At 38.7% G+C, this 27,493-nt stretch overlaps 1 protein-coding gene across 6 annotated transcripts in view; it reads left to right on the top strand.

The window, feature by feature from the left end:
- The window catches only part of mast4 (microtubule associated serine/threonine kinase family member 4), a gene marked incomplete at its 5' end in the record, with an annotated part of 82,656 nt that overhangs the window by 32,190 nt on the left and 22,973 nt on the right, over window positions 1–27,493 (top strand). For 3 of the 6 annotated variants that reach the window (XM_083889883.1, XM_083889882.1, XM_083889885.1), the window contains 2 exons: window positions 9,911–9,942; window positions 17,025–17,105. In XM_083889883.1, the coding sequence (XP_083746009.1) occupies window positions 9,911–9,942; window positions 17,025–17,105 (113 nt within the window). Of the gene's footprint in view, window positions 1–9,910; window positions 9,943–15,190; window positions 15,413–17,024; window positions 17,106–27,493 lie in introns of those variants that run through there. The other 3 variants (XM_083889884.1, XM_083889887.1, XM_083889886.1) reach the window with 2 other exon arrangements.

Here is a 27,493-nt window from a genome sequence, read left to right as displayed (position 1 = left end):
ACAATACACAAGAGTATTATTGTTTCCAACCACCAGACCCATTAATGAGTTCTCTATATAAACTGCCAGATAAAGTGTGCTGTTTGGTTCAGTTTGAATGTCTATTGTCAGCGTGTTGTCTGGAGCAACTTAGGTCACGTTAGACTAAAATAAGGTAATTAAAGCGGCAACTATCGATTATTTTCATAACCGATTAATTTGTAGATAATTTTCTCTTATGCTGGGGTAATCATTTGGTCTGTAATGTAATTGTTTTTTAAACCTGGAAATGATGATGATGTTGATCTCTTTTTTTGTCCACAAACCAAGATAATTAGGTTTGAATGATCCAGAAACCAGACGATATTCAGAAAAATCGGAAAACTCGATTTATCGATCGACTAGAAAAGCACTCGAAGAGCGCAGACCTCTGCCAAGGCAGCTCAGCCCCCCACAAAATGGCGATTAAAATCGTGATAGTGTCTACGGATCATGGCCAAAATTCCATCACTTGTTCCTGGTCCCATTGCAGACATTTCCTGAAAATTTCAACAAATTTCAACTATCCAGCAGCTCTTCGCTTCAATTCCGTATCTCTCCATGAGGTGATAACCTCTAGTTTACGTTTGTGTCTGTTGTCTCACTTAGTTTGTAGTGTAGTTTTGTCCCTGTATCGCTGCCATGTTCCCTCATTATATAACACGTGTGATATGTATATGGGTTTAATGATGCCTATGATAGACATGTCCTCCATCTTAATTAAGAGCAACCTGGCAGAAGCTACAACATCACATTGTGAGCTCTACTGTGCTTCTGACATCCATCTGACACTGCTTCATAATAAAATGTAGTTAACCAGACAAGCGCAGTGACATTGTCTGTCTCTAAAGAGCTGTTTGTGTGAAGTGGTGTGAGCCAGCTGGTGGGATACAGCCTGGCCCATGATCCAAAGTGCTGCAGCACCAAAAAAAAAGGACATCAACTTGCTCAATTTTGATTACACTTTTATGGCTCGCCCATAAACCATGTTCGTTTAAACGCAACTGTGTTTTAATGAACGTGCGCTCGGTTCAAGCATCAAAGAAACGCCGTCATCAGGGAAGTAAACAAGATGATCTCTCTGTAGTTGGAGGAGGTGAGCGGCCTCTGAGTGTCCTTGTGCGAGATGGAGTTTCTTTGAGCTACAGCAGCACATCAGTGATGCTGTGAAAAGGGTCAGACTCATAGATTAAGTTCTCTTTGAGTAAAAATGATCATAAAATTAAATGTTCTTCATCTCTTTCAAATCAGACTGAATAGATTATAATGCCAGCTTCGTGCAGTAACCAAACAGGCCCACTTAAGTTATATTTCAAAGTTCAAACGTGTCTGTATAAGTTTATACATTATAAACATCTCTGCTTATTTTGCCTTTGATATTTTTAAGTAATTCAAATATATATAAGCTGCAGAGGAGATCTCAGAAGTCACGACTCATATTTGTGAGGGGAATTGTGTGCAATAGCAGCCTCTAGTGTGGGTCCAAGGAACTACTCTAAGTGCTCCAGCAGACGACCATTACTGTCAGAATGACTTGATCTATGTGGTTTATGTAAGGAAAAAAAAAGAGAATTAAATGATCAATACTGTGTTGTCTATGAAGATAACTTGTTTTGTGCTTATAGATCATAAGCATTTATACGTTATTTGTTCTACATTAAGTTTATTTATCTCCTGCTGATGTTTAATGTTGCCTCTTCTCAGAATACATGTGAGGAAAAATGGAATGTGATTTCCGGATATATTATTTTTCTGGATCAATAGCAATCTCAGAAACGTATTGTTGTTGTTTTTTCTAATTTGTCAAAAGAATACAAAGGTGCACTAATGGAGAAATAGTGCAGTGTTACCTTTTTACATTCAGTCATAATCAGTTCTATTGCCACATGGTTATTAACATACACTTTGTTATTTGAAGTCTAAACAAACACAGTTAAAAAAAAATGAATTAAGAGACTCAGGATTTATGTCCTTGCAGTTTATGAGCTGGATTGACATAATTAGTCCAATAAATTAGTGAATCTGTCATTTGCGATTGCTTCAAAGACATTTAATAGACTGTTTAGTGCAGTTACAGGCTAAATTAAGTCACTAACCAATTGTAAACAGAGTGCAACAGCAGTGAAATGTGTACTGTAAACACACACAGGAACAGTAAGATTACCAAACAATATTCAAATTACACATTTTGGCATAAAAACACATTGTACTTGTGGTATTTACAAGTATTTTTCACACCCTCCACAGTTATTACCACCAGCATATTTGTTATTCACAACCTGTTGTTGGAGCCTGAATGTGAAATGAGCAGCTGAAGGCAGGAATTATTAAAACTGTGCCATTATATGATATGGAGCAGGTATAGTTCATAGTTTGCAGCAGTGATGTGTTTCTCTCACTCACTCACAAATGATCTTTGGCTGAGTACAAACACCGGGCCTGCAGAGAGCACATTAACCAACACACAGGCAGAAGTTTAATGTTAGCTGTCGTGAAATTAATGATAATTAGCTGCAGCTGATAGAATCTGCTGCCAGTGACGTTTGTCATTTAGTCGGTGGAAAGGGAGGGGTGGGGGGGGGGTGTTCGGTCAGTGCTGGTTTAAAATTAGAAAGCTGCTCCTGTTTGCCTCGACGTGCCCTACGTGTAAAAAGCCTGCGGTCAGTGTTGTTGTGGTTGGTGGAGAAGGCTGAGCTGTAGTTTGGCCCCGGGGGATTTCTCTGAATATGACCATCGGAGAGTTAGGATCAGTAACCGTGCCATGTGGATTTGAAAGTGTTTCAAGAATCCCTTTTTATAAAAACAACTGCTCAGGTTAACAGAAATAAAATGACCTGTAACTAAAGGTCAGATGCTGTTATTTGAAGGTATGTAATGATTGGCTTTCAGGTTTGCTTATTGTGGCATTTTAAAGGAGATCATCATTAGAAAGAGAGGGATCCTCAAATTAAACAATCATTATGCTCAGTGCCAGGCTTAAAATTAATGGTTTCCCTTGTGCAACATTGGACGAGGCAGTGGATTAAGCATTTGCGACACCTAATATCCTGCTTGGACTGAGAACGTGTCCGTGCTTGGCTGTGGAATCTTTCCCTGCCGGTGTAATATAATCAAAACCTGTTGCAGTAAGCTGGGCATAATGGTGGAAAATATCACTTTCGACAGCAGGTCTGGGGTTTACCGGGTTAACACAAGACTAGTGTTCATACATGTAGCTTCTGTGTGATCAAAATTCAACCCATTGGTGGCTTATAAGTGGTCCAGGGTTTTATTGATCAGTTTAACCTCTACTAATCTCCAGATGAACTTGAGGCCTCTGACTGACTTTGAAGAAGCATTTAGATTAGATGGGAAAAAAAAACAAAAAGAAAGAAGATGAAACCAATTAATCAATATACCTTTGTTGCCCCTATAATCATTATGCAGAACTAGAGGCTTGTGCATTAATGAATATAAAAAAAAAGTGTGCTCAAAATGTATACTATGATTAGTTATGCTATATTTTAATGACGAGGTATTTATTGGGGTAGCACTTATCCAAATTTTGGCACAGTAAAAACAATAATTCATGCTTAGTTGTATTTCTATGAGTGCTCCAAAAACCTGGTTGAGAAAACATATCTGCTGCTTGTATTCTATATAAGGGACATAAATCATGAAGTGTACACAAGGTAAACTGCTTAGTAAATTTGTTTTATACTTTTACGTGCTGCTCAGTAACGGATATTGGATGTATTATTCACACCACAGCTTTTAGCTTCCTGCCTGTGGTGGAAGGTATGAGACAAACTCGTAAGATGTAGCTTCTGCTCAAGGAAGACATTTGTCTTCATTGTATTTAACCCACAATCAAGAAGGGAATGAAAGCTAATGAAAACACACACCTTTTTGTTTGTTGTCATAGTTTACGCAACGTAACATTTGTGAGCAGGTATCAGTAGTTTTCTAGCAGTGGCTAGACAAAATCCTTTGTTTTTAGATGTACTGTCAGTGTCTCACAGTTAAAATTACACGTCGCCCAAAGCCAAATCCAGATTCAATCAGAAAGATTTGGAGATGTACACTTTATTCCTTTAGTAGTTGAACATATTTTTTGTTCGTCAGGCAAAATCTCCCACAGAGTTGTTTAAATATTGATGTAAATCTACTCATGTTAAACCTCAGTCTCTGCACTTGAAGACACCATCCTTTATTTGTATTTTAAAGCAACTGTGCTGAAGCTCAGAGCTCGTAACTGTACAAATACTTACTCTGATTTCACTCCAGGTGTTGAGTTGACAACTTCATGACTTGTGAACAGGGATTTTACCACCAGTCAGCAGCAAACCACGTTAAAAAGCCAAGTACACCTTTGATCTTGAGATGTGGAAAAATCCTCACTACATGAAGGAGAATTATTGATGAAGCATAACACACAGACCTTTTTTACAAGAGCAGTGCCACAGCTTTGATGTGGCGTCTTGGAGATGATGTATTGTTGCTCCAAGTCATCTTTTGACATTTACTCTGGGGAACAATTCCAGCTTCATCCTGTCAGAATTGTTATTTCTTAAGCACTGAGCACTTAATTGGACAAACAAATTAGATTAGAATACAACGTTTACTTTCATCGCCGGTTTGTCTTGAAGACTGACATTTTGAAAGATGAAAGGATTTCATGCTGTTACACTCCAGTTTGCATTGCCCACTTGACAGCTCTGTGATCTACAGTGTCAGAGATAATAAACTGTAATGGAAATACTAGCATTTGGGAAACTCCTCATGTCAGGACTTTTGCTTCAGAAAATTAAATCTTGAATCAATTGTTTACAAAGATGCCTGTCTTGAAACTTAGTAGATGTCGTCTGTAATCAATAAGCCTTAAACTACGGATTTAATAATAAAAAAAATTATTGATGCAACGTTTTTTTGTTGTTGTTTAAATTGTTATTGAGTCGTCAAGTAAGGATTCTTTCAGACGCTGAACAAACGGAAACTTAATAAGAACAAAATGCTGTAAATAAGTGAATAAATACTTGATGAGGATTTTGTCATCAACGTGATCTAAATTCCTCCCTGGGCAAACCATGTTCAATAACTGCAATGCACTACAGGAAGTGACGGGGGCAGTAGGCATTTTTCCGCCATTGTTTACACCAGGGGTGTCAAACTCATTTTAGTTCATGGGCCACATGCAACGCAATATGATCGCAAGTAGGCCGGACCAGTAAAGTAATAGCTTAATAACCTTTTTACAACAAAAACTCCTTTGTTTTACATTTAAGGACATCTCTTTTTACAGAACAACCTGTGTAATTTTAGCAATACTATGCTTAAGTTTACCATTTACACGTGTGCATTACAACTTGCAAATCACAGCGGATCTACAAAGGTACTAAACAGAAAAATCTAGTATTTCTCATACTGTGAGATTTTAACAAATTCATCCTGCCTGGTTCTGGCCTGCAGGCCGTATGTTTGACATACATTTTAGAAACCATGAAGGACGAAGGAACGAATGAAACATTGTGATGGAGTACGACATCCCTCCACACTGAAGGGGTTTATTTGACAACAGTGACTGCCTCACCCGCATGTTATCCTTCTTGTTAAATGGCTACTTACTCAGAAAACAATCTGGGAACAGGTATTGATTTAAATCATGAAAACGTTGTATTGCTTTCTCGTAGTAAAATGTGGGGTTTGAACTGCGCACATAACACAGCCTCTACAGGCTCACTGTGTGTCCTCAAAGTAAAATGCTTTTTATGTATTCATACTGAGGGGGGCTCGTCCTCGTCCTCCATTTTCACCCTGGAGTGTCAAGTCTTGTCTGTGCCCAGACTACGGAGCTAAAAGCATAAAAGTTTATATTGTCTCCTCTGCACATACATTTAAGTTAATATTAGAAAAATATATGACAAGTCATACAGTAGTAAAATGACTGGAATTGTGTGCATTGATGCAGGCTCTCTGCGTGATTGCTCCCGAGCAGCAGTCCATTACACTTAACACTTGGTGTGTGTATAACGGACCACTCAATGTTGCTATTGTCCTATCAGAATCGAGGATTCAACCAAGCTGAATATTAAGTCATGGTCTAGCTGACATATAAAGTGCAGTGAATTACAGGAGTAGCTGTCTTCACTATTTCTTGTTGGTGGTGATTAGACAAGTGATTACTTGTGTTTATTAACTACCAAAATGACATATAAACAACATGAATTGTAAGTAGATTATCACAGAACAAGAATCTATCTGAAAAGTTAACAAGACTGGTCAGATGTGAAATTGCAAGTGAAAGTAACTTTGTAGTTTTACAGGAAACGTGTGGACCATGTATTACATGAATATTTTTCAGTCTGTTGCTGCTGTATGATCTGACTGCTGTTGATATTGAGCTTGTTGGAAACACAGTTTGATATTGATGCACTGCTCAGACTTGAATACACGAAGAGAATTTTCGGTAAGGAATTATTAACTTGGAGCTCCACTCCGTTGATGATGAAGTGAGAGAAGAAACACATTTGAAAGGCTGTCAATGGAAATTATGATTCTTATGATTTCAGTCCTGGCCTACAGGCCGTAACGGCAAGTGCTGGTAAATACTACGAGCTATATGGCTGAGTAGCTGGTTTGTGAACACATACAGTGTATGTTTATGTTTATTCGCCAGGTGATAATTAACCATTTTTCATCATACACTGAGAAGCTACCACCTGATTTTATGACAGGTCCTTTGTAGTTTCCTCACACAGTAATAGAAGTTAATTGGATGTTGGAGGTGTGAAACATGTCACCCGCAGATTATTTTTCTGCTCAATTTTGCAAAATGTATATATTATCTCAGATCAGTGTTGGACAAAACATTTCAAATGAATTTGCAGTTGCTGAAAAGGGAAACCATAAATGTAAAAGAACCTTTCTTGCAAACCTTGGGTTTATACAGAGTTGTCAGGGATGTTCAGTTAGAAATGGGAAGCTTGGTTCACTTCACATTGTGATCTAAAAGGATTACAAAACACAGAAAGAGGAAAAAAGAACATGCAATTTGTTCTGGGAAAAGTTCATGTTGGGTTCACAGAGCAAATGGGAACTAATGTCGAACAGCAAAAATAGCACACACAATTATCAGCACTACTTATGAAGAAATGTATTTTGACGCTGAGTGCAGTGTTGTAATGTTAGACCATGTTATGGACAAATGTTTGTTGGGAAAGTGCATGGTTTTTATTTCCCAATTTGTATATTGAATATTGGACGTTTCCTGCACTCGTAATCAAGATGTTTATATACTGTGTGTTGTTCATGAAATTGTTTTCATACTGTTCTTTCGGTTTCACACTGTGATTTGGTGTGCTGTGACTTGTGGATGTCCCATCTGTGTAAGTCATTCCCTGCTGGTAATTAGTGTTGTGTTAGCTGCGGTCATGTCTCCCAAGGAAGCTCTCTGCCCTTGGTCTTCTGAAGGCAGCAGGGAAAGCCAGACATTAAGCCTTAATTGATAGCAAAGGGAGAGTGGGAGCTTAGCACTTTTTCTGCTGACTGGAGCAGCCAATTCACATCAACTCACTGTCCTACACCATCTCACACAAAGGACCTTACCCCTTATCAGGTTATTATTGGACAATGAAGCATCCACTGATCAAATCAGTGGGATTTGTGGTCCCAAAGCAAAACAGATCCAAAGTCTGTTGATTTATTAGTCTTCCTTTCCAGCAAAAGGACAGATCAACAGGGAGGGATTTGAAATAATCACAGTTGGAGGGTTTTATGTTTGTCTCGCAGTAATGGTATGAAAGAACCCAGAGAAATGTGAGGGTGATAAACAACCTCCTTCCTGAAAGAGCTACACTGTTATTAAACAAACAATCTGAGATGATAGTGATGTGTACACAGTGTACCTGCTTGTCACAGTGGCACTGGCACATCAACAGAAGCTGCCTCAGCATCATTTGTGGTTTGATGCATTGCACATTTTAATTCATGGCAGCTGTCAAATAAGTATGTACCAAGGAAACTTTCACTGAGGTGTCACTGAAGGTTTGCTTTGTGCAGCAAATAGAAAATACAAGTCAACAAGAAAACTTCAGTTTCAGTCATATTTGACAGTTAAATAAACCCCAAACATTTATTTCACCATGCGCACACTCAGTTATGGTATTTTTATTCGTCTAAATATGGTGTAATCTCAAACCAGTGATCTGATATTCAAGTTTTATATAAAACCTGCTTTTTTATTTTATGATAACTACCAATTAATTTCAGTTACACTTTAGCTAGATGTTTTCTTCAAATCAGCTGATTGTACTGCATTCGGTGTTTAAAAAGTGTTTAAACTACTATTTATTTAAAGGTCCAGTGTTTAAGAATTAGTGAAACCTTACTGTGAGATTGCACGCTGTAACAACAGTCCTCCTTTTCCCAAGCAAATTAGGGGAACTACAGTGGCCTTAGCATTGCAGAGAGAATTTTGGTTTTTATAACATAAAATGCACACACACAAACATTGTGATATAAGATAGCGGCCTCCGTACTAATAGCATTATTTTCAGAATAATATCCCCCGTTTTGTAATAAACGATTTGCTTCGGTTGTAATTGTTCTGAGCCGAAATTCTATATATTGCACAGCCCTACTCCATAATACAAGTCCCTTGCCTTCATGTGCGTATTATAGACTTATTCTAAGGCCACGGGAACCAAATTATTTTAATTTTAAATACTCTCATAGGAAACTAATAATTGGTATAACATTCAATTATCTGCCATAAAACCCTCTTAAATGTTACACACAGGTCCCTTAATGCATATTATATTACTGTCCAAGTGACCATATTTCAGCAGCACCTATAAAGTCTTGACTTGGAAATGTGGAAATAAGGACAAAAGCCTCTCTATCTTTATTTGTTATCTTTGTAGTTGCCAATATTGACCATTTACATGCTGATTGTTGTCCTTTTGCACATTATGTTAACATACTGAGTCAAATACAGTTAATGAATGCAGCGCTGCAGATCTCTGCCAGAAGTATTATTCTTTAAGTAGTCAGCCTGGGAGAATGCAGAAAAATCAATGAGGGCATTGTTGGTGCTTTTGCTGGGCTGTTTGAGTACATCGTAAACCTTGACCCATTTGTAATGCTGCTTCCTACAGTGAGTGGGCTTCAGGCGCTTATACACAGCACCGTCTGTGAAGAGAGATTGTTTCATTCACAGAAAATTAGCAGAACACACTAATACGTTTTTGGTGAACTTTTTTTTTTTATTACAGATGTGAGATTCCAAATCATTAAGAGCTTCAAACTCATTTTTGTTTTATTATTAATTAATTTTATACCATTTTAATTGAAAAGTCTAATTTAAGAGGTAAATTGGTTTGGGAGAGTGGCATTGTTCCATGGCCATTTATGTTCTGTTGGCTCAGTGAAGTGATTGAAGTGAACAGTTTAAAATCCAGATGCAGTCTCTGAAGTTCTTGCCCAGTTGTCTGTGATGGGACATAACCGTTTCACACCTGCTCCTCGCTCGTCCTCCATATGGCCGGCTGTTTGTGAGACTCTAAATATGCAGCAGCAGCATAGTGGACCTCAGCATTGTCCTTAGTTTTCACTTTCTTTAGTTAGGTCTTTAAAGTTTGATGTGGTTTTGATGGCCTTCGTTGACTTAAGAGTGTAAATTACTGTGGCAGAAAGAAAACCCATTGTGTGAAAAACTAAATAACCCTTTTAGTGTTTATCGATGGATTTTATTTATTTTAATGTGTTTTCATATAATTTTACGAAGGGTCCGTTAATGACACTGGAGGATATATTGCAGTTATTTTAAATTAAATGTTGTGGCTCACAGTTGTATTATTTACAGAATGTAAAAAGAAACTATTTCTGTACTCATTATTTGTGTTTTCTTTTACAGAAAGAGCTGAGTCTTCCAAGAAGAGGCAGCTTGTAAGTACCTAAAATATGAAATGTGTTGCATCTCACTGTCTGCTTTTCCTGCTTTACATGTTGGTGAACATGATTGTCGTACAATAAACGTTCACCTTTAGATGCCCGCGCTACAGTATTGTAACTAAGTTCAGATATGCAACTTAAATTATGTTAGGAGTAACTTCATTTTGCTACCTAAATACAATATAGTACAAATTAACACATCAAAATCCCATAAAATATTGAAGTACTGTAGATGTAGCACCTGAGCATTGTGGTTTGTCGGTTTTCATGGTGCAGTTTGTTTGCCGAAGCATACTGTAAGTCTTTATGTAGTGTATGACATTTAAAATCACAACTTATAATTCATTTTCGGTGCGTGACCAGACTTTAGTTAAAAGGTGTCAATCTGATTCACCCATGTTAATGTTCTTGAGCGTCAATAAGCCACCAAAAGTGTGACGTTTCGTACATTAATTATATTTAATCTACTCAGTCCAACCTGTGTCATAAACTCATTAAAGGGTAATTCCTAAAGATAACAACTTAATGGTACTCGTGTGACTCAGGAAGGTTCTTGTTGTTCTTTTGTGTTTCGTCATATTACTCTGTCACATTTTATTAATGACTGTACTCAGTCGTCGTCTACAGACGAGCTGTAAATTGGTGGAAAACAGCTCAGTCATTTGAGTAATGAGTAATTTTAGTCACAATGCAGTTCTCCAATGGAATAGGACAGCTATACATTCTATATCTTTGCTTTAGTTTTGGTTGAATGTTAAATTTCTCCCTGGGAAATTAAGGATAAAGGAAAATAATCTAGAATATGAAACTGGAAGAAAGGACTGATTTATGTTTTTATTGACAAATTCTTTTAAATACCTTCTATCTTTATTGTGTCTAATTACAAAATAAGTTTATAACATTTAATCCCATATGTTTTTTTGATTTCTTAAATTACTAATTGCCAACTGTTGTGGATTGGGTGCACCTTCTTGAGCTGCTTCAGTGCTGTTGGACAGAATATTATCCTTGTTTCAAATACTGCCAGATAAATATGGTGTACTGACTCGAAATTTGAAATCAAAGGGTATATGAACTTGCTTTTGATCTGATGGACTGTTCTCTCAGCTGAGTGGTTAGATAGCTATTCATTTTCAAAAGTGATGCTTAGAATGTTAGAGGCACATTGGACTTTCAGTGACATCGATTCTGGTTTAGTTTGACATGTTATATGGCAAAGGAGGAAGATTTACCCATGACACTTTGCTGCTCTCACTGCCACCTCATTAGAAGAGGGCACCTAGTAGAACAGAGGTGAGCTATTACTTCAGACGGTCTACTGCACCATTTTTATTTAGAGCACTGAAGCCTTTAGTGACCTTGGTTACCATAGTAATGGTGTTTTGATATGACAAATTTTGAGTGATTGCTGCAGCTGCATCATAACGGATGTTTATTTGAATATATTTGTCACCTTGCAAATGAGAGCAGTCTTAAAGTAGCCCCATGTCTTGTACGACAGTTGTATTGATTTCTCTTAGCTGGTTTTGTAGCTGTAATCTCTGGGCTGTCGTGTCACTCCTGTTTGATTTCATTGTGACAGACTGGTGGGGGCTGCGGCATTTATCATTGAAATTCCTTTTTCCACAACTTCACGAGTGATGGATTGTAGCTTTTAGACTGTGTCATGTGTGAAGTTGCTCCCAACGCGAGTCATTCTAGTTGAGCGATGACTGGAACCTATTTATATGCTGACCTTAATAACTAAAAGTCTATGCTGGGTTCTAATTAAATACCTGAAATCATTTTGTATGTTGTTGGCAGCTCTACGTGCACTTACTGCATTTGTTGACCTATGTGTGAGACACTGTTGCTATTTCAAATCATCAGCACAAACACAGCCTGTTGCAGTTTCAACTCTGAGGTACCAAAGATGTTGTGCTGCCCAACTCCCTCAGCTGCTTTGCCATGCAACAGGATATTAAAGAGAGACTGCTGACTCTAGATTCTGTTACGTGTTTTTTTTAATGGTGATACTTAAACAACAGATGCTGTCGGCCATACTTCATTAACTTCATGACTGATCGCTGCAGATGAGGTTATCGTCGGTGGCTAACAAATACGCCGATTTTTGAGTGGCTGTTTTTATGAGCACAATATAAAATCTACCTTGACTTATTTACATATCTACATATTCGTTGACAATATAGGAAATCTCAAGCTCGTCTCTTGTGAGGTTTATCGGTTCTGAAACGATGCATCAGACTGATTCATCAGCTTCACTTTTACACCAAACATGATCACATTTGCGATGCACCTTTGTCTTACTTGCTGAACATGCACTCTTCTCCTTGATGACACTCAGATATTACCTCATGTATATACATACATATTATGTACAACATGTAAACAGGAATAATATAAACGTTAAATCAAGCATAGTGTTTACAGTGTTGCACTATGCAAGGTGTCACATTTTCACCATTGACAAAGGCTGACAAATGCACCTGGAGATATACATTTCAACATTCAACCACTGTCACACCAAGAAATGTTTTATTATTCATAATTTGTCATTATGCAGCGTAAAGTGCTGTGCTATGCAGCTCCAGTCAGTCTCATCATTGTCTTTCAGTTCATTTTAGTTTGCTTCCGTCTCACTGATACTGTTTAGCTTTGCTCCATGTCTCCTGGCTGAATTGATAGGCAACTGTTTGCTGTACTTTTTCTAGTCTCATCTTCATGCATAGCATGCCCATACTGTATGAAAGTACACTTAATGTTCTGTTTCCAGCTTGTTGCACTGCCCCCAAGTGGCTAAAACTGCTTGAATATATGAAGCATTAAAGACATTGTGGTTTAATAATGAATTCCTGCCTTTGTTGGCCACATATTTGTCCTAGTCTAAGAGACTGGCAATGTCATTTGTGGAAGTCTAATACAATTTATAATGAATAAATTGCCTTGACAAAGACAAACACAACAAAATGGATATCAACAACTGACAGCCATGATGACAAAGATGAAAGATCAAACATGTCCTGGAAATGTTTTGTCAGAAATATTCTCCAGCTAGAATGTTGTGGTTTAGCAATAACTGTGTGTATTTAAGTGTAGCTCCAAATTACTACTTACAAATCAAGTTACAACTAAGAGCAGAGTGTTTATTGTTGTATAAAAGAAAAATGTTTCGTGCTAAATTGACAAATGTCATCATATTGTTGCAGAGAGTGATGCAAGTCCACTTGTCTTCCATCAAGGTAGAGTAGATTTGAAGAGAAATCAAGTTGAATAATAAAAGCAAGCCCTGCACAGTGTGCTGTGAGTCACTGAAAGTTGCTCTTACCTGAAGCTGTCATGCATTATTATATTTAAAAAAAAACCTTGATGAGTCACCTACTTTACTCAAAAGCCATGAAAATCTCTCTGACAAATGGTTTTCAAAACTGTGTTCAGTCCAGCTAAATTAGCTTAGCTGAATATGTATTTGTGTTTGTTATAGTTGTGATGAGTGATATAGTGAAGATATTCAACTTGTATTTGTCCTGTGTATAGGACTCAATTATTATTCCTGTAAGCCTTTAAGATGAAGCCTGTCTTTGTGTGATTTCATTCCACCTCTTTAACAGGACTAACATACTCGTCTTTGAGATGAGATGTTTAGCACTCTTCAGAATCAGTTTTCTGTGATGTAGCCTGGTTCAGTCAAAAGAAGAGCAATTGAGGAATTTGAACTTGTTTGCTGAGTACTTTAAGGGTAGGGCAAACTTCAAAACAACTTAATGCTTCCTCTAAGGTAAAATGACAAAAGCAGCTTGAGACCCCATATATACGTTCATAGTATTAGTTGCTGGGATGACATATGTGCACATAGACTCAATGTAAATGTGTTTGAACATACCATCACTCCTATTGCAATTCATGACCAGCATTTAATCAGTAGAGTGGGATAATAGTACACAATTCTAGTATCAGTGGCAGCTGAAATTAATAATTTTTTGGGGGATTATAACATTTCAATACGGAGGAGGTGGAATAAGTGTTTGCAGGGTTGTGACTTCTTCTTAGTTGATATTCCAGGAAAAACACCAAGTCTATATTGAGGATGTCTTTGCTTGTCTCTGACAGGGAATGCCAGTTTGGCAAACCAAGCTCTCTCATGCTGGACAAGTTTATTCGTTGCTTTAATTACTGTCACCAAGGAGGTTATGTTTTGTGTCATTTGTCTTGTTAGCATGATTACTAAAGATTTAATGATCCTATTTGCATATCATCAATTTTCCATCATGTCGAGGGGCGAATGCAGAACCCATAAATCTTTGGTCCGGTATGAAAGTGTGCTGTCGGAAAGAATTTAAGAACTCTCATCGTTTTTTTCATGGCGTAGTTCACTACAGGGCAATAACCTTCCACCTAATCACTGCCTCACTTTGGCTCCTTAGGATTTTTATGGTTTGTCAGTATCATCATCTGCAAAGATGTGGCTGAAATGCATCTTGGGTGATTTTACTAAAGATGAGCAGGAGGCTCTGAGATGTTTTACATGTTTTAAAAGATCAAAGAATGTCATAAAGTCTCATTATTTACTGTATTTGATTCCGTGATTGTAAATGGTCTGTATTTATGCAGCACTTGTCTGCCATACACTCACACATTCAACCATTGAGTCACACGTTTATACAGCAGTACATGTGCAGCGCTTTTTCTTTCATAATTCTGTCATAACCATTCACATGCTGCTGGCACAGCCATCGGGAGCAACTTGGGGTTAAGTGTCTTGCTCAGCATGGAGATTAGAGAAGCTGGGGATGGAACCCATGACCTCACAGTTGAACGCTTTCCAGAGAGATGTGTTCTGTCTCTTTACTGCACACTCACTGCACTAGCAGGTAGTGGTGCATTATGTTCTTCCCTTAAAGATGACGACATTGCTGGCTGTGGTGACGTTGCACTGAGCAGTGTGTGCCTTATGTTAGCCCATGTCAAGGTGACTGCGTGCGAGGAAGCACTCAAAATGTATATTTCATGTAAATGTATTGCATCTATGTCTGGTATGTAGCAAGCCACTAGCTGGGGGGAGGAGTTGTAGTGGTCGGGGGTGGTGGGGGTTTAAATGTAAATGTATGGGTGTAGGAGCAGGGGGGTGTGTGTATAAGGGGAGGGGAGAAGGGGGTATTGTCCTGCCTCCATGCCCTCTGCAGGCAGCTGAAGATCTTATTTGACAGCTTCAAGGTGGAACGTGGAAAGACCAAAACAAGAACTGTAGCACCCTTTTTTGCCCCCTCCCTTTCTGTGGGGGGAGAGAAAACCAGTCTGTCTCATCGCAATGTGGTGGCTGCGTTTGGCTCTTTGTCAGTGCAAGAGGGGCGGCAGGCAGGCAGGAAGGCAGGCAGTGTGCATATCATGACCACAACAGAGCAAAGGAGCACAGTTCAGCCATGAAAGCCCAGCGGGAGAGGCTGCGGATTCCAGGGCTGACGCTAGAGTGAGTATTTTCCTCCGTTATCCTTCAGGGGAGGCAGCTTCCACTGCAGTGTGCAGCCTTATCTGTCTCGGTGTCATATGTTGCTGTCTATCACTGTTGCTTTTGGCTCTGTGCAGTGTTAGCATTAGCAGCAGCAGCATCTGCAGCAGGAAGTCTCATGTCAGATCCCTCACCGCTAGGCAACAGTGTCTGTGTGTGTGTTTGTGTGTGCGCACATATTTATCCTCATGCACATTTGTGTTATAGCCAGTGTATGTCACACACAGGATTGCTGCAGTCACACATAATTTGCTGTCGTGACACATGCATGCGGTGCTTATTTAGGAAACAACAACAGACACGCACACGGCACACCTGTGATGAGTGGCACTGTTGGTTGGATGTGATGAATACGGTAAAAAAAAAAAAACAGCGACTCACTGGAGGCTCTGTTTACATGGCAGGTTTCCCCTTTCATCACAGCCACAGTCATTTGTTTGACTTCATACATTTTTTATGTAGGTCAACAAGGCATTTGTTATGGGTTTTGACTGATCTCAATCTCTGAATTGAGCTCTATGTGCATGTTTTTAAATTGCACTGAAGCCACTGATCATAGAGCATTTTGTTTTTTCGTGAGTGCTCTTTAAAAGACGCACAGTATTTTTCTCATGGTCAACAAAATAGACTGTCAATATTTCAGTATTTTTCATCTGACCCCATCTGTGAAATACGAAGCCCCTTCCCCCTACATATAGGTCACAATTGCATTTTTAATTCTTAAATAGCTTAAGAATTTCCTGGTACAGCCAGGCACTGTAGCTTTAGCAATTGTTCCCCAACCAGAAGTAAGTAGTGCATTCTTTGGGGATTGTTTTTTTTTATCATTTATGCCAATTTGGTGCTTTAGTAAGCCTTTACTGCTTTACCAGCAGGTTATTTGCAGGGTTGAATTGAAATAAACTAAACTGCTAATAATTTATGAACATGGCAGGTTGATAGTTTTTTCTAGTTAGAGCCCGAGGACAGCAAAAGTGTGCTGTGCTACATAGAAAGAACATGTATCAACATGTCGCACATGCACATCTTTTCTGTGATTTTACTATTTGTAAATTATCGGTTCAGTGACTATCACTGCAGTAAAAGTCATTCACCTCTGTCCAACCTAATGCTCTGCAGTATCACTGCTGAACATTCAGTTAAACTAGTGCTTAGTGCATGGCATCAGTGGTGTCTTTCTATATTGTTTCAATAACAGGAGACCTACTGTTTAAAATTCAATTCTTGAACATGACATGGAGCGAAAGATGTACTCTAACTCCCTCGTAGCCATTTTGGCTCTGAACTCTGAAAGAACATAAAACCCTACATATTTTGTGAAAAATGGAACAACACATGGCTTCTGTACATGCACATGCATGCTCTTTTGGACTGAATACCAGACAAATGCCTTGGGCACCTGCTCTTTAAACATATTTTAAGTTTATCTGACAGAAAATATTGAATCTTTGTGATGCTGCTTTCTTCATCTAGACGCATGTTAGAGAGGAGGGGGGTTAGGTTTGTGTGTGTGTGTGTGTGTGTGTCAAAGAGATAATAGACTACTATTCACTACAATCCATTTAACTTACAGCCTCACTCCCCGAAGCTTGAGCCCCACTCCCACTAGTCCTTGCAGCCCGTGCAGCCCGCTGCACGCTTTTCATTTTTGGAGGTAAGCAACTGTAGCTATTTTGTTGTGAAAGACCTATTAGTGCATGTCTTGTGCTGATCCGTCAAGCCTGGAACATTATTATTCAGTTTAACCTCTGAAAATCATCTGCCATAGAAATGCCATTGAAAGAGGGGGACATGGCACTTATATAATTTTGATAGTTTCGCCCCTCCCCCATCGTGCCCCTCTCTGTTCAGAGGTTCATGCTCCTCTTTCATGTGCTAAGTAGGATTTGTGGCGTTTGAAATACATCAAAGTGAAGACTGGTCTCAATCTGTCTGAATCCTGGCTGGATTGATTCATTTTTGAAATAAGCACTTTTCAAAAACAGTAAAAGCCAGTTTTTTTGCCTTATCCACACTGAAATAGGACTTTCCCTCAATGGTCTTTTTCTTTGTTGTTTTTAAAACATTTTCCGGAAACATGGAATCATTTCAAGAAGTGTCCTCATCCACACAAAATGCCGCAAAAATGTTGTAGTGCGTAAGTAAGAGAACAGGAGTGTGACAACAACAATAACAAAGATGGTGACATCGAATGCCAGAGCAAGAAAGGTGGTACAGTAACACCATTTTTGATTGTATACACGAAAATGCAAAGGTGGCATTTTGAGATTTTCCCACTCTGGGACCTGATTTTTAAAAAGAAGATAGTGCTTCAGTGCTCTCAAAACACTGGTCCCATGTGGATAAAAAGCCAATTCGTCAACTATCTACACTAGTTTCTGACCAATGTTTAAAAGTCTGACAGATTGGTCTCACTGATATTAACAATCCTTTGAGGATATGACACATCAGTGATGTCTCAGACGGTATGTCTTCTCTTCATCCTCTACATCTCACCACTCATGGTGGGCTGGGCTCGACTCCACTCGGATATCTGGTACCTGCTCTGGCGAGGTTCCAAGTGAGCCGAGTCGATACTAAAATATGGCGTCAACAGATTGCCGGCCACTGATTTGCAGAGAGTCTCGTCACTGGAAGAGTCATGGGCATGATGTCTGACACAGGAATCAATACGAACAATTTTGAACTGTAGATCAGTTGAAAAGACTTAAAAATGCTGAAAACGTGTCAATCGCTAACATTTAGCAAGTAAAAACTCAAAAATATTTTGCTAAAAAGTTATTGCACAGTCATGCTATGACTCCCTGTTGAGGAGGTACTGAAGTAATGGAAAACTGTAGTAGTGCTAGAAATTTAGAAATTGTGCCATAAAATTACTCTTTGTTGGGGGGGGGGGGGTTAGCACTCCTGCCTTTGCAGCAAGAAGATTGGGGTTCGAGACCCCGGCCTTTCTGCATCTCAGCTTGCTTGTTCTCTCCATGTGTGTGTGGGTCTTCTCTGGCTTCCTCCCACAGTCCAAAAACATGCAGATTTTGGGAGTAGGTAATATCTAAATTGACTGTAGGTGTGAGTGGACCTGATGGATGGATGGACTTGGGTGGTGACCTGTTGTCCCCTCTCTTTTATTAACATGAAAAGATCATGTTCTTGGCTTTATGGTAATCATCACCATAAACACTTTCAGGGAAAGTGGACTTCCTCCTGAATTTTCTCTTGTGGACTTTCAGGAGAAAGTGGACCTGAAAGTAATTTGTCATTGTTCTGACTCTAATCATGTTAAATTGTCATATTATGCTATTCATACAACTTCACATCAATTTTAAGTAACCTTCAGGAGTCAATACCAATCCAAATCGACCCAAATTATCATAAAATCTTATCTCAGCTTTTTGATAGATGTGATTGATTTTACCAGTCTACTTCTGTTGCAGATATTCTCAAGAGAAATTTGAATAAAAGTTAATATTTTTCCCAGCTCATTGAAAACACTCAAAACATTTTCTGTATCAATGAATAGCATGAAACACCCACCTATATCACCTCTGCTCCCCTCTTGTTGTGCTCAGCTTTCATACAGACTCAAGTAGAGAAGGCATTTCAGTGAGTCATCATTATGCTGGAATGTAGAGATCTTTTAACTGGATAGAGTTTTGAATGTATTGATTATTCCATCATGTACAACACACGGGGGTTAAGTCCAGTTCATGAATGACATCACCCTACAATATTATGAAATTACAGCTTTGGACTATCAACTGAATGTACAGTACATGGCCATAAGATTGTGGTGCTTTGTATCTGAGACTGCTACACCTACATCACTGGGATGTTGTTGTTTGGGCTGTGCAATGAATGACATGCAAATGCTTTGTCTTTATTTTGTACAATTTCAAAGAAATGTATATATTTATTACATATAAGTGGGTAGTTGTTTGTCTATGTATGTTGCCCTGTGATGGACTGGCAAACTGTCCAGGATGTAGCCTGCCGACCTCCCTATGTCGGCTTGGCACAGCTTCCCCCGCAACCCTCATGTGGAGCATAAAGTGGTAGAAGGTGGATGGATGCTTTTTTGATTTAGCTGTGGTTACCTTAAGGTGTATTTTAACGAGAGCTGCAGCTAACTATTATTGTCATGATTGATTAATCTGTCGATTATTCTCTTGACTAATTGAGTATTTGTTTGGTCCATAAAATGTCATAAAATGTTGAACAATCTTTCACTTTTAATGATTTCTTAATAAAATGGAACCAGAAAATATTGACTTTTAGGATGCTGAAAATGGCTTGTTTTAATTATAAAAATCCCCAGTATATTTAATTTTCACGATATGTGACAATTCATTTAGTAATAAAGTAAAAAAAAAAATAATTGCAGCCCTTATTTTAATTTGAGGTTTCTTTAGTATCCACTTTGCAACTTGAGTATTTTTGTTCACTCCCATCAGTATGTGATAAATCCCACTACACATGAACTAACCAGTACCAAACAGCAGACAACATTTTGGAAACCAATACAAAGATAAAAGAAGAAGCATTATTGACTGTAAACCTAATCTCAGTACAGTGTAGCATCTGCCCTGAAAATAACACATTACAGAACACTCACACCAAGTCCATATGTGTCTTCTATCAGTCACATCAGAGTAGTCTGTGATATAACAAAGTATTTCACAGGATTAATACTAAATACAAATTGTTTTTTATTCAATTTAAGTTCTAAAAGTTCATCTGGTAATTTTCAATAACAGTTTTTGAGTTTTCTTTCCACATATTGCACAACCATTGTTTACATTTTAGACTGTGCGTACAGCATTATAATTTGTCATTGTCAAACTATTAGTCACTAAAGGACAGTTACGCACATTGTCTGCCTGTGTTTCCGGTGACCTCGCTGTCCATGCTTCTCTTTTACATGGTTGACTTTGAACCAACGCAACCATCGTTTGTTATGTGGATCACAGAAACGGAGCAGAGCCATAATTAGAGTGAAGTCTGTCACACTGGCCTGTAGGGAGAGGGACTGAGCCACTGTGAGGGGAGACGCATTGAGACAGAAATGGCTTCATATAGCAGTTTATTATCGAAGAGGTACATCAGTGGAACCAGCTGACGTGTGCTGATCATGGTGGTGTTGTAGATTTTCATCTGTCTCTTGGCCTTTGAATTTTCAGTTAACTCAGACACATCTGCAGCATCCTTAGGTCTAACTGTGCATTTCCCTGAAAGTGACAGTTACCTGTTATTTCGAACATTCATAAAGAATATAGAAGGATATGTTGTCGCGATGGCAAACACACCATTATGAAAGCAGAAATTGGATTTTTGGTGACTTGCTGTGCCTGATTCTGTCACTTTGAGTCACAAACTTATTTACTTGCACAGCACAGAGGTTCAGGTGCTTAGTTGGAATAAAAAAGCATCCCTCTCCTCATCAGTTCAATTTAAATTTCTATTATTGGTATAGCAGCAAATCACAACATGCATCACCTCAAGGCACTGTATATAGACAACACTATAGAGAGCAGAGAAACCCAACAATTCACACAATGAGTAAGCTAGGCATAGGTTGAGAGAAAAACCTCTGACAGAACCAGACTCGAAGATGTGCGGCCATCTGCCTCGACCGGTTGGGGTGAAAGGAAAAATGGAAGCATCGTCACTAAGCATTTAAAAATGTTTATCTTTATTTTTAAGATAAATCTAATGCCAAATCTTGTATAATAAATGCCCAAACAATCTGAAAAGACTCCTAAATTCTGACCAACATCCTAATGAACTGCATGGATTGTGACAGGGTTTTGACCTGCACCCCTGTAAGTAACATTTTACATTTCCATGATTTATAAAGCTTCTCAGATTCTTGCAGATGTGGAGGGAGTTCATGCTGTGACATTAAACCACATTATTGGTAATATGCCCAGATAAGATGAGATAAATGTTTATGGGGCGGGATTGTGAAAGTAACTCCACCAGTGACCTCACTACAGTAACCTCAGACTCTGCAAACACGCGTGCAGTCGGTCTGTTATCGCAACTGTGGAGCTGAGTTATTGCAGCGCAGACAATCGTCTGTTTGCAGGGCTGAACTTTGCTCTCCTGTGGATAATAGTCATTGAGTATACATAATTAATGCCCCACTACTGAGGTTGTGTTTTCTGTGTGGGGTTTATGATGGTTGCTCTGGTTTGGAATAAGTTTTAGGTGTAACTCTGACAGTTACTGTATAGAATGCGTCTGTATGCTTTGCTCCCCACAGGCTACTGTCAAGATCCTAACGCTGAACTCACACTTAGATGCAGGGTCTAAAAATCAAATGCATCACTGTGCTGACGAAAGACCACGGCTTGTGCTGTGTGTAAATGTGCCTTTATGAGTGCGTCTCCTATTCTGGAAGGTCAAATTTATCCGAACTAAAGCTATTCTCATTTTATTAAATTTTATTGTCAATTTCTTTTAAGGAAAACATGGATAAAACCTCTGACCTGCCTTTTTTCAAGTAGGTGTTTGTGTTTGGCTGCTTATCTGCTGATAGTCGACACAAAACGAACAAGGATCAAAGGTGATCAAAGTTAAGGTGGAGCTGAATGGTTTCTAATGAACAGTATATTCAACTGACAGCTGAGGGACACATTTATGCAGTAGCCAAGGAAAATTCATGCAGAAGTGCAGCATTTTCATTTCAAATAGGTCCTCCTTAATACAATGACCCACCAGACTTTTGGAGGGGTGCCAGTTTGTGAAAGCGGCAAACACACAGCAGCATCTGCTGATGATGCAGTACCCCTGTGTCTCATAACCCCCCTCGCAGGATGTGAAGTGGTAGATGCCTGTTACATGATATGAAGCATGTTGAGTGAAGGGAGCAGGACGAATGTTTGGGATACAGAACAGAGTCGCAGTGAGAGGGGGGGAAAACAAAAAGTCAGCTGGTGTTAGGTGTCATATCTCTGCAACAGTGGAGGCTGTCGACACCTGACCTGGATCACACACGGTGTGCCTTTCAGGATCCTCATTGGATTATTTTTTATTGGAGGGCAGAGGAGGACAACGTGTCCTCTCTGCCAGAGTGTTTATGCCGCAGCTGGCTGCAGATGTGCCTGTGCAGAGGAAGTTTGGACCTAATGAGAGCTGTGGTACGAGTACTTGTCAGGACTACACTGGGGGTTGCGTACTGCTGAACCCCGAAAGCCATCGCGTCTCCTCACCTTGCCTTCAGAAGCCCCCTTTGCATCTCCCTCTTTGGAATGACTTTGACACAATGTCAGATTCGAGTCTATGGACAGTACTGTCCAACTTTAACATGCCACATTTTTTCAGTGGAGCTCGTCTGCGCCGCTCGAAGAGGTAACATTTAAAAGAATTAAATTATATGTAGCCTTACAGACAGGTTTCTGCACAGTTTGTTTTAAGTAGTGTGTAACAGGAGGGAGGTTTTCCCTTCATTTTACAGTAGGTAAGCCGAGCTGTTTTGTGAAGCCACCATGAATAAGAAGCTGGGTGTTCCCTGGTCACCTATTGTGCAGTATTTGCTTTGCGTGTTAAGGGGTAATTTTTTCTATATTTTGTCAAGGCGGTCTCCTGTTCTTTATAGATTAATACTCTATGTGTCACCCCCAATGATTAACATACAAAAAGAGGAAAAGTAGATGAGCTTGTTTATATTTCTGTGACTTATTATTGTTTTATATTCTGAAGAGCACAAAGCAAATCACAAAAATGCTGCTGGTGGACATGCTGTGGTTTGTTCTGTTCCTCATATGTTTGTTTTATTTGACATTTCAATTTCTTTCAAATTGAAAAACCTTTCATTACTTCCTGTGATTCAGGGTCAGTGTAGACATAGTGGTTTATAGCAGAGCCAATGCCTCCCAGGTTTATTTGTATATGATGGGACTGCACTATTGGTGACGCCAATATGACAAATATTTATTTTTAATCCCTGGCATGACCCATTTCATAGAGTAGAACAGCTTAACATGAAATACTAGCTGCTTTTGGGAATTTTGGATTTTCCATTTGTAAACCTCTGTCAAATTGAATATTGTAGATACTGATAACTTTAACTTTATGCCGTCAAAACCCCAACCCACAGCTGTCTTATTAACAGGGTTATAATTTAATATAAATGTGATAAAATAATTAATTTAATTTAAAACATATATTGAAACTGCACTACATTGAAAGTTTAATTGCAATTGACCTCTACTGAAAAGTTAGAGGTCAATTGTTTATGGACGTTGATCGCTTTTTATTTTTACTGCATTTCCTCTGATTAGTATTATACTATTCATTTTGATAACATAAATAAATCCTAATTAATGCCAGTTATTATTAACAAAGCACTGTATTTAAGAGGAGATAAAGTTTATATTTAATAATATTTTAGAAACTGTAATATGTTGGGACCATTCTGCACATTTTCAGAAATAGAAAGTAGTGGTGGCCTAAAGAAAACTGCTCCAAAAACTACAGTCCTTTATACCTGAATGACAAAGTTTTTAATGTTATTAATAGAGCAGTGTGTGTTATATTTTTGACTGTGCTGCTCCATGCTGACAAGTCTAAATTCAATTTCTACTAGACGGGTTTGACAAAAGAGCAACATTTGCAGAAGTAAAAAGGATGAAATGTGTCTTTTTGTTGATGTGGGTCAGGATCAGACATTTCAGTGTCACAAATTAAGTGGTTTCATCTATTTTTGCTTCTTCTCTTACCCAAAATAAGAAACACAGAAATCTAACACACTGACTTTGACAGATTCAGATTACTTTGTCATAATAAAGAGTTGACGTAATGTAGGTCAATATAAAGTCTGAGGGAAAAGAATAAAAGCGTAGCTTTTAGAAGTATCTAGGGCAGTAACTAACAATAACTTTTGAAAAACTATTGTGTTGATTATTTTTTCCCGAATTAATCAAGTACTTTTTCATCCGTAAGATGTTGATCAGTGTTTACCGAACCTAGAAATTATGATATTCTTTAATGTCTTGTTTTGTCCACCAACAAAAATTATTCCATTTTAATGATTTCTTTGTTATACAGCGCAAAGAAATTAGATAATATTCACATTTAAGAAGCTGAAAAATCAGAAAACTTCCTTAAATTATTGAAAAAACACTCAAGTTATCAGTTATCCCATTAATAAAGATCTCTTCATGTTCAAAAAGGTTTTCAGCCATTGGCGAAAAAGCTCTGTAACTAGGCTTGCAGAGCTTTCACGTGTAATATTCAATGGTTTGATGAAGTGGATGATTTTGCAAGAAAGACTGTTAAACCTCATATGGATCTGTTCCAGGAATCCTGTACATCTGCACTACAGCACACAACACTGGCCTACTTTCTCTCTATCATCTACACCCAGGCCTTCTTCATCCCCTGTTTAAATCCTTGCTTAATACCAACACAGTATCATTCAGCCTCTCTGTGGTCACACAGATGAAACTTTGCGGGAAGACGAAACCTGCGTTCCATCACAACCTGTGGCAGTTTTCTGTTGAGCAATTCAAAGGCACTTGTTGTGTTGTCTGCCTGAGTGGCCCTCAGCTCTCTGATAGGGGTTATGATGGTTTAAACACTGCAAGGGTGGCGAGAGGTTGAGGCAACAGGAGGGTTGATTGGGTTGGTTCTCTTGGCTTAATCCACAGTGAGTGGGTATAAATAGATCTTGTTAAATCGGATCCTCTTTGACTGAGCACCTGTGTATCAGATATTATACACTCTTCCTGCTTGCCATGGTAAATGATTCATGATTCATTGTAGGGGGGGGTTAGTCCTCGAGGAAAACGCTTTAGTGAAAATAATGACTAAGACCTCAGTGAAAATAGGGATTCCTTTCTGATTTATTGGAATTCAGTGCGACGGTGTGGCAGCTTCATCTGTGGAGGAAGAGTGGGAATCCTACTAATCGAAAGGTCGAGAGTTGTTGAGAGGAGAGAAGTGCATTATGAACACAGAATAATTTCAGTTGGCTGTCAACAGAACACCATGGAAAGTCAAGCTGCTTGCAATACTTCAGTAGTCTGTTCCCAGATATTATCTGCTGATGTGTTTTTTTTTTGCTGTTAGTGAAGGTTCACGGCCTCAAAAACCTCACCAGACCGGTTTTACTCTGTTTACTCTTATATATCTTCTCATCTAAACCTTTGGAAACAGACATTTCCTCTGCAAGTTCATGCATCATCAACATTAGCATCCTCGCAAGTTCAATTAGCGAAGCACTGAGCCAGATTAACCACTGACTTGAGTAATATTCCGTCTCTGCACATTTGTTTGTCGTCTCTTCATCACCTCAGACATCAGTTTGTGGTAATTTGCTCAGTCATTTAGCAAGGCTCCCTGTGTCCACCGATATTTCCGGTATCATTACAAAATCGATGCATCAACTTTGAGGGGAATTGCACATGGATAATTATCACGAGCACAAATCATTCATACGTTCATTGGTCTATTAAATATGTTCCCCCAGTATATGAGCACTGTAAATAATGCATCTTAAGATATAAATGATAAGTTTGCCCTGTGGCGGTCTGGCGATCTGTTCAGGATGTACAGATCACTGCCCTACATTGGCTGAGATTCGGCACCGTGCCCCCCGCCGCCCTCATGTGGAGGATAAAGCGGTAGAAGATAAATGGATAATGCAGCTAAAAATAATTAATATCTCAATTATCTTTGTTTTGACCATTGGTACAAGTATGAGAGTGAAGTATTTGCTGGAGGCAATTGACTTTAAATGGTTTTGCCGATTAGCTTCCCAAACACTGATTCGATACTGATAATAATAATTTTAAAACTTAAATAGACAACTTTTTTGGGCTTAACCTTCTCATTATGATATTACAACTAATAGCACAATGTAATGGGGGTAGAAAAATGACACCATCTGCATTTACTGTGTCTTTATCCCCTTTAAACCTTGATTTCACTGTTCTTGTCTTGCCCACCAGGATCAAGTGTTGTGGTTAAAACTCAATCAAATTTATGATACACAGATGGCATTGCTCCATATTCAATACACGGTAGAGAGGAGCATTCACTCTAATGACACGGAAGGATGCTTAGTATGATGGAACACAATACTTAGTATGATGGAACAGAAAACCAACTCTGGGGAAATGTCCCTCTGTCCTCACTGACATTTTTCTACTGCTGCGGCTTTATGACATTGACCAAACAGGTTGTCTCTTCTGTTGCCTCTTTAAATGCAACACATTAGATGACGTTTGATTGTGCAGCAATATCAGAAGCCAGTTGTCATTTTCGTTCATAATTATAACTTTTGAATTAATAAATACTCCTGGATAACTCTTCTTTAGAGCACCAACACTTGTGGATTGGCACATAATAATATCTAAGTGCATGGTTATGCCTTTATGTGAGCTAAGACCACCATTCAAGGTTATAACCCCAACTGGACACGACTCATTATGCACATCATTAGCTCTTAAAAAATAAGTATAAATAGATTTTTACTGCTATGATGTGACTCTGAGTGTTTGAGGTCTCTGCAGCAGCACCTGTACGAGCTGCACTGCAGCAGTGTTGACAAAGAGATGAAGGCCACTTGCTCAATTGTCTCTACATCATTACAGAAGCTCATAACTCTGTGCAATCACAAGTATAGCTGTCAGACAAGAGAGCACGAATCTGCGTTCTCTCCTTCTGCTCCATTTGTCTCACCCTCTCCTTCAAGAATGGCAGTAGAGGACATGATCCTGGAGTCGTGCTGCACTGTGTTTTTAGTCTTTTACATCATGTTTTATAGCTTCTATAATGTTTTATATTATTTGCATCATGAACAGGACTGAAATAATTATTGAATAACATTAAAAATTCAGTTGGAAGTGGTTCAGTTCTCTGAGGAGGTTATGTAAAGGGATGTGATGTGCCTGAGTCTTTGACCTTGAATTGAATCTATATTCCTCAGACTGTGCATGTCTCTACTGACACACAAAAAAGGTATAGAAAAAATTTACACAGCTGCTGTTGAAATATTTATTTTTCCACATATGAGTCACATGTTGCTAATCACAGCTAATC

Source organism: Microchirus variegatus, assembly GCF_963457635.1.
Source record: "Microchirus variegatus genome assembly, chromosome: 1".
Lineage (NCBI taxonomy): Eukaryota > Metazoa > Chordata > Actinopteri > Pleuronectiformes > Soleidae > Microchirus > Microchirus variegatus.
The sequence above is the reverse complement of the archived record's forward strand: the minus strand, read 5'-3'. Positions and strand labels throughout refer to the sequence as shown.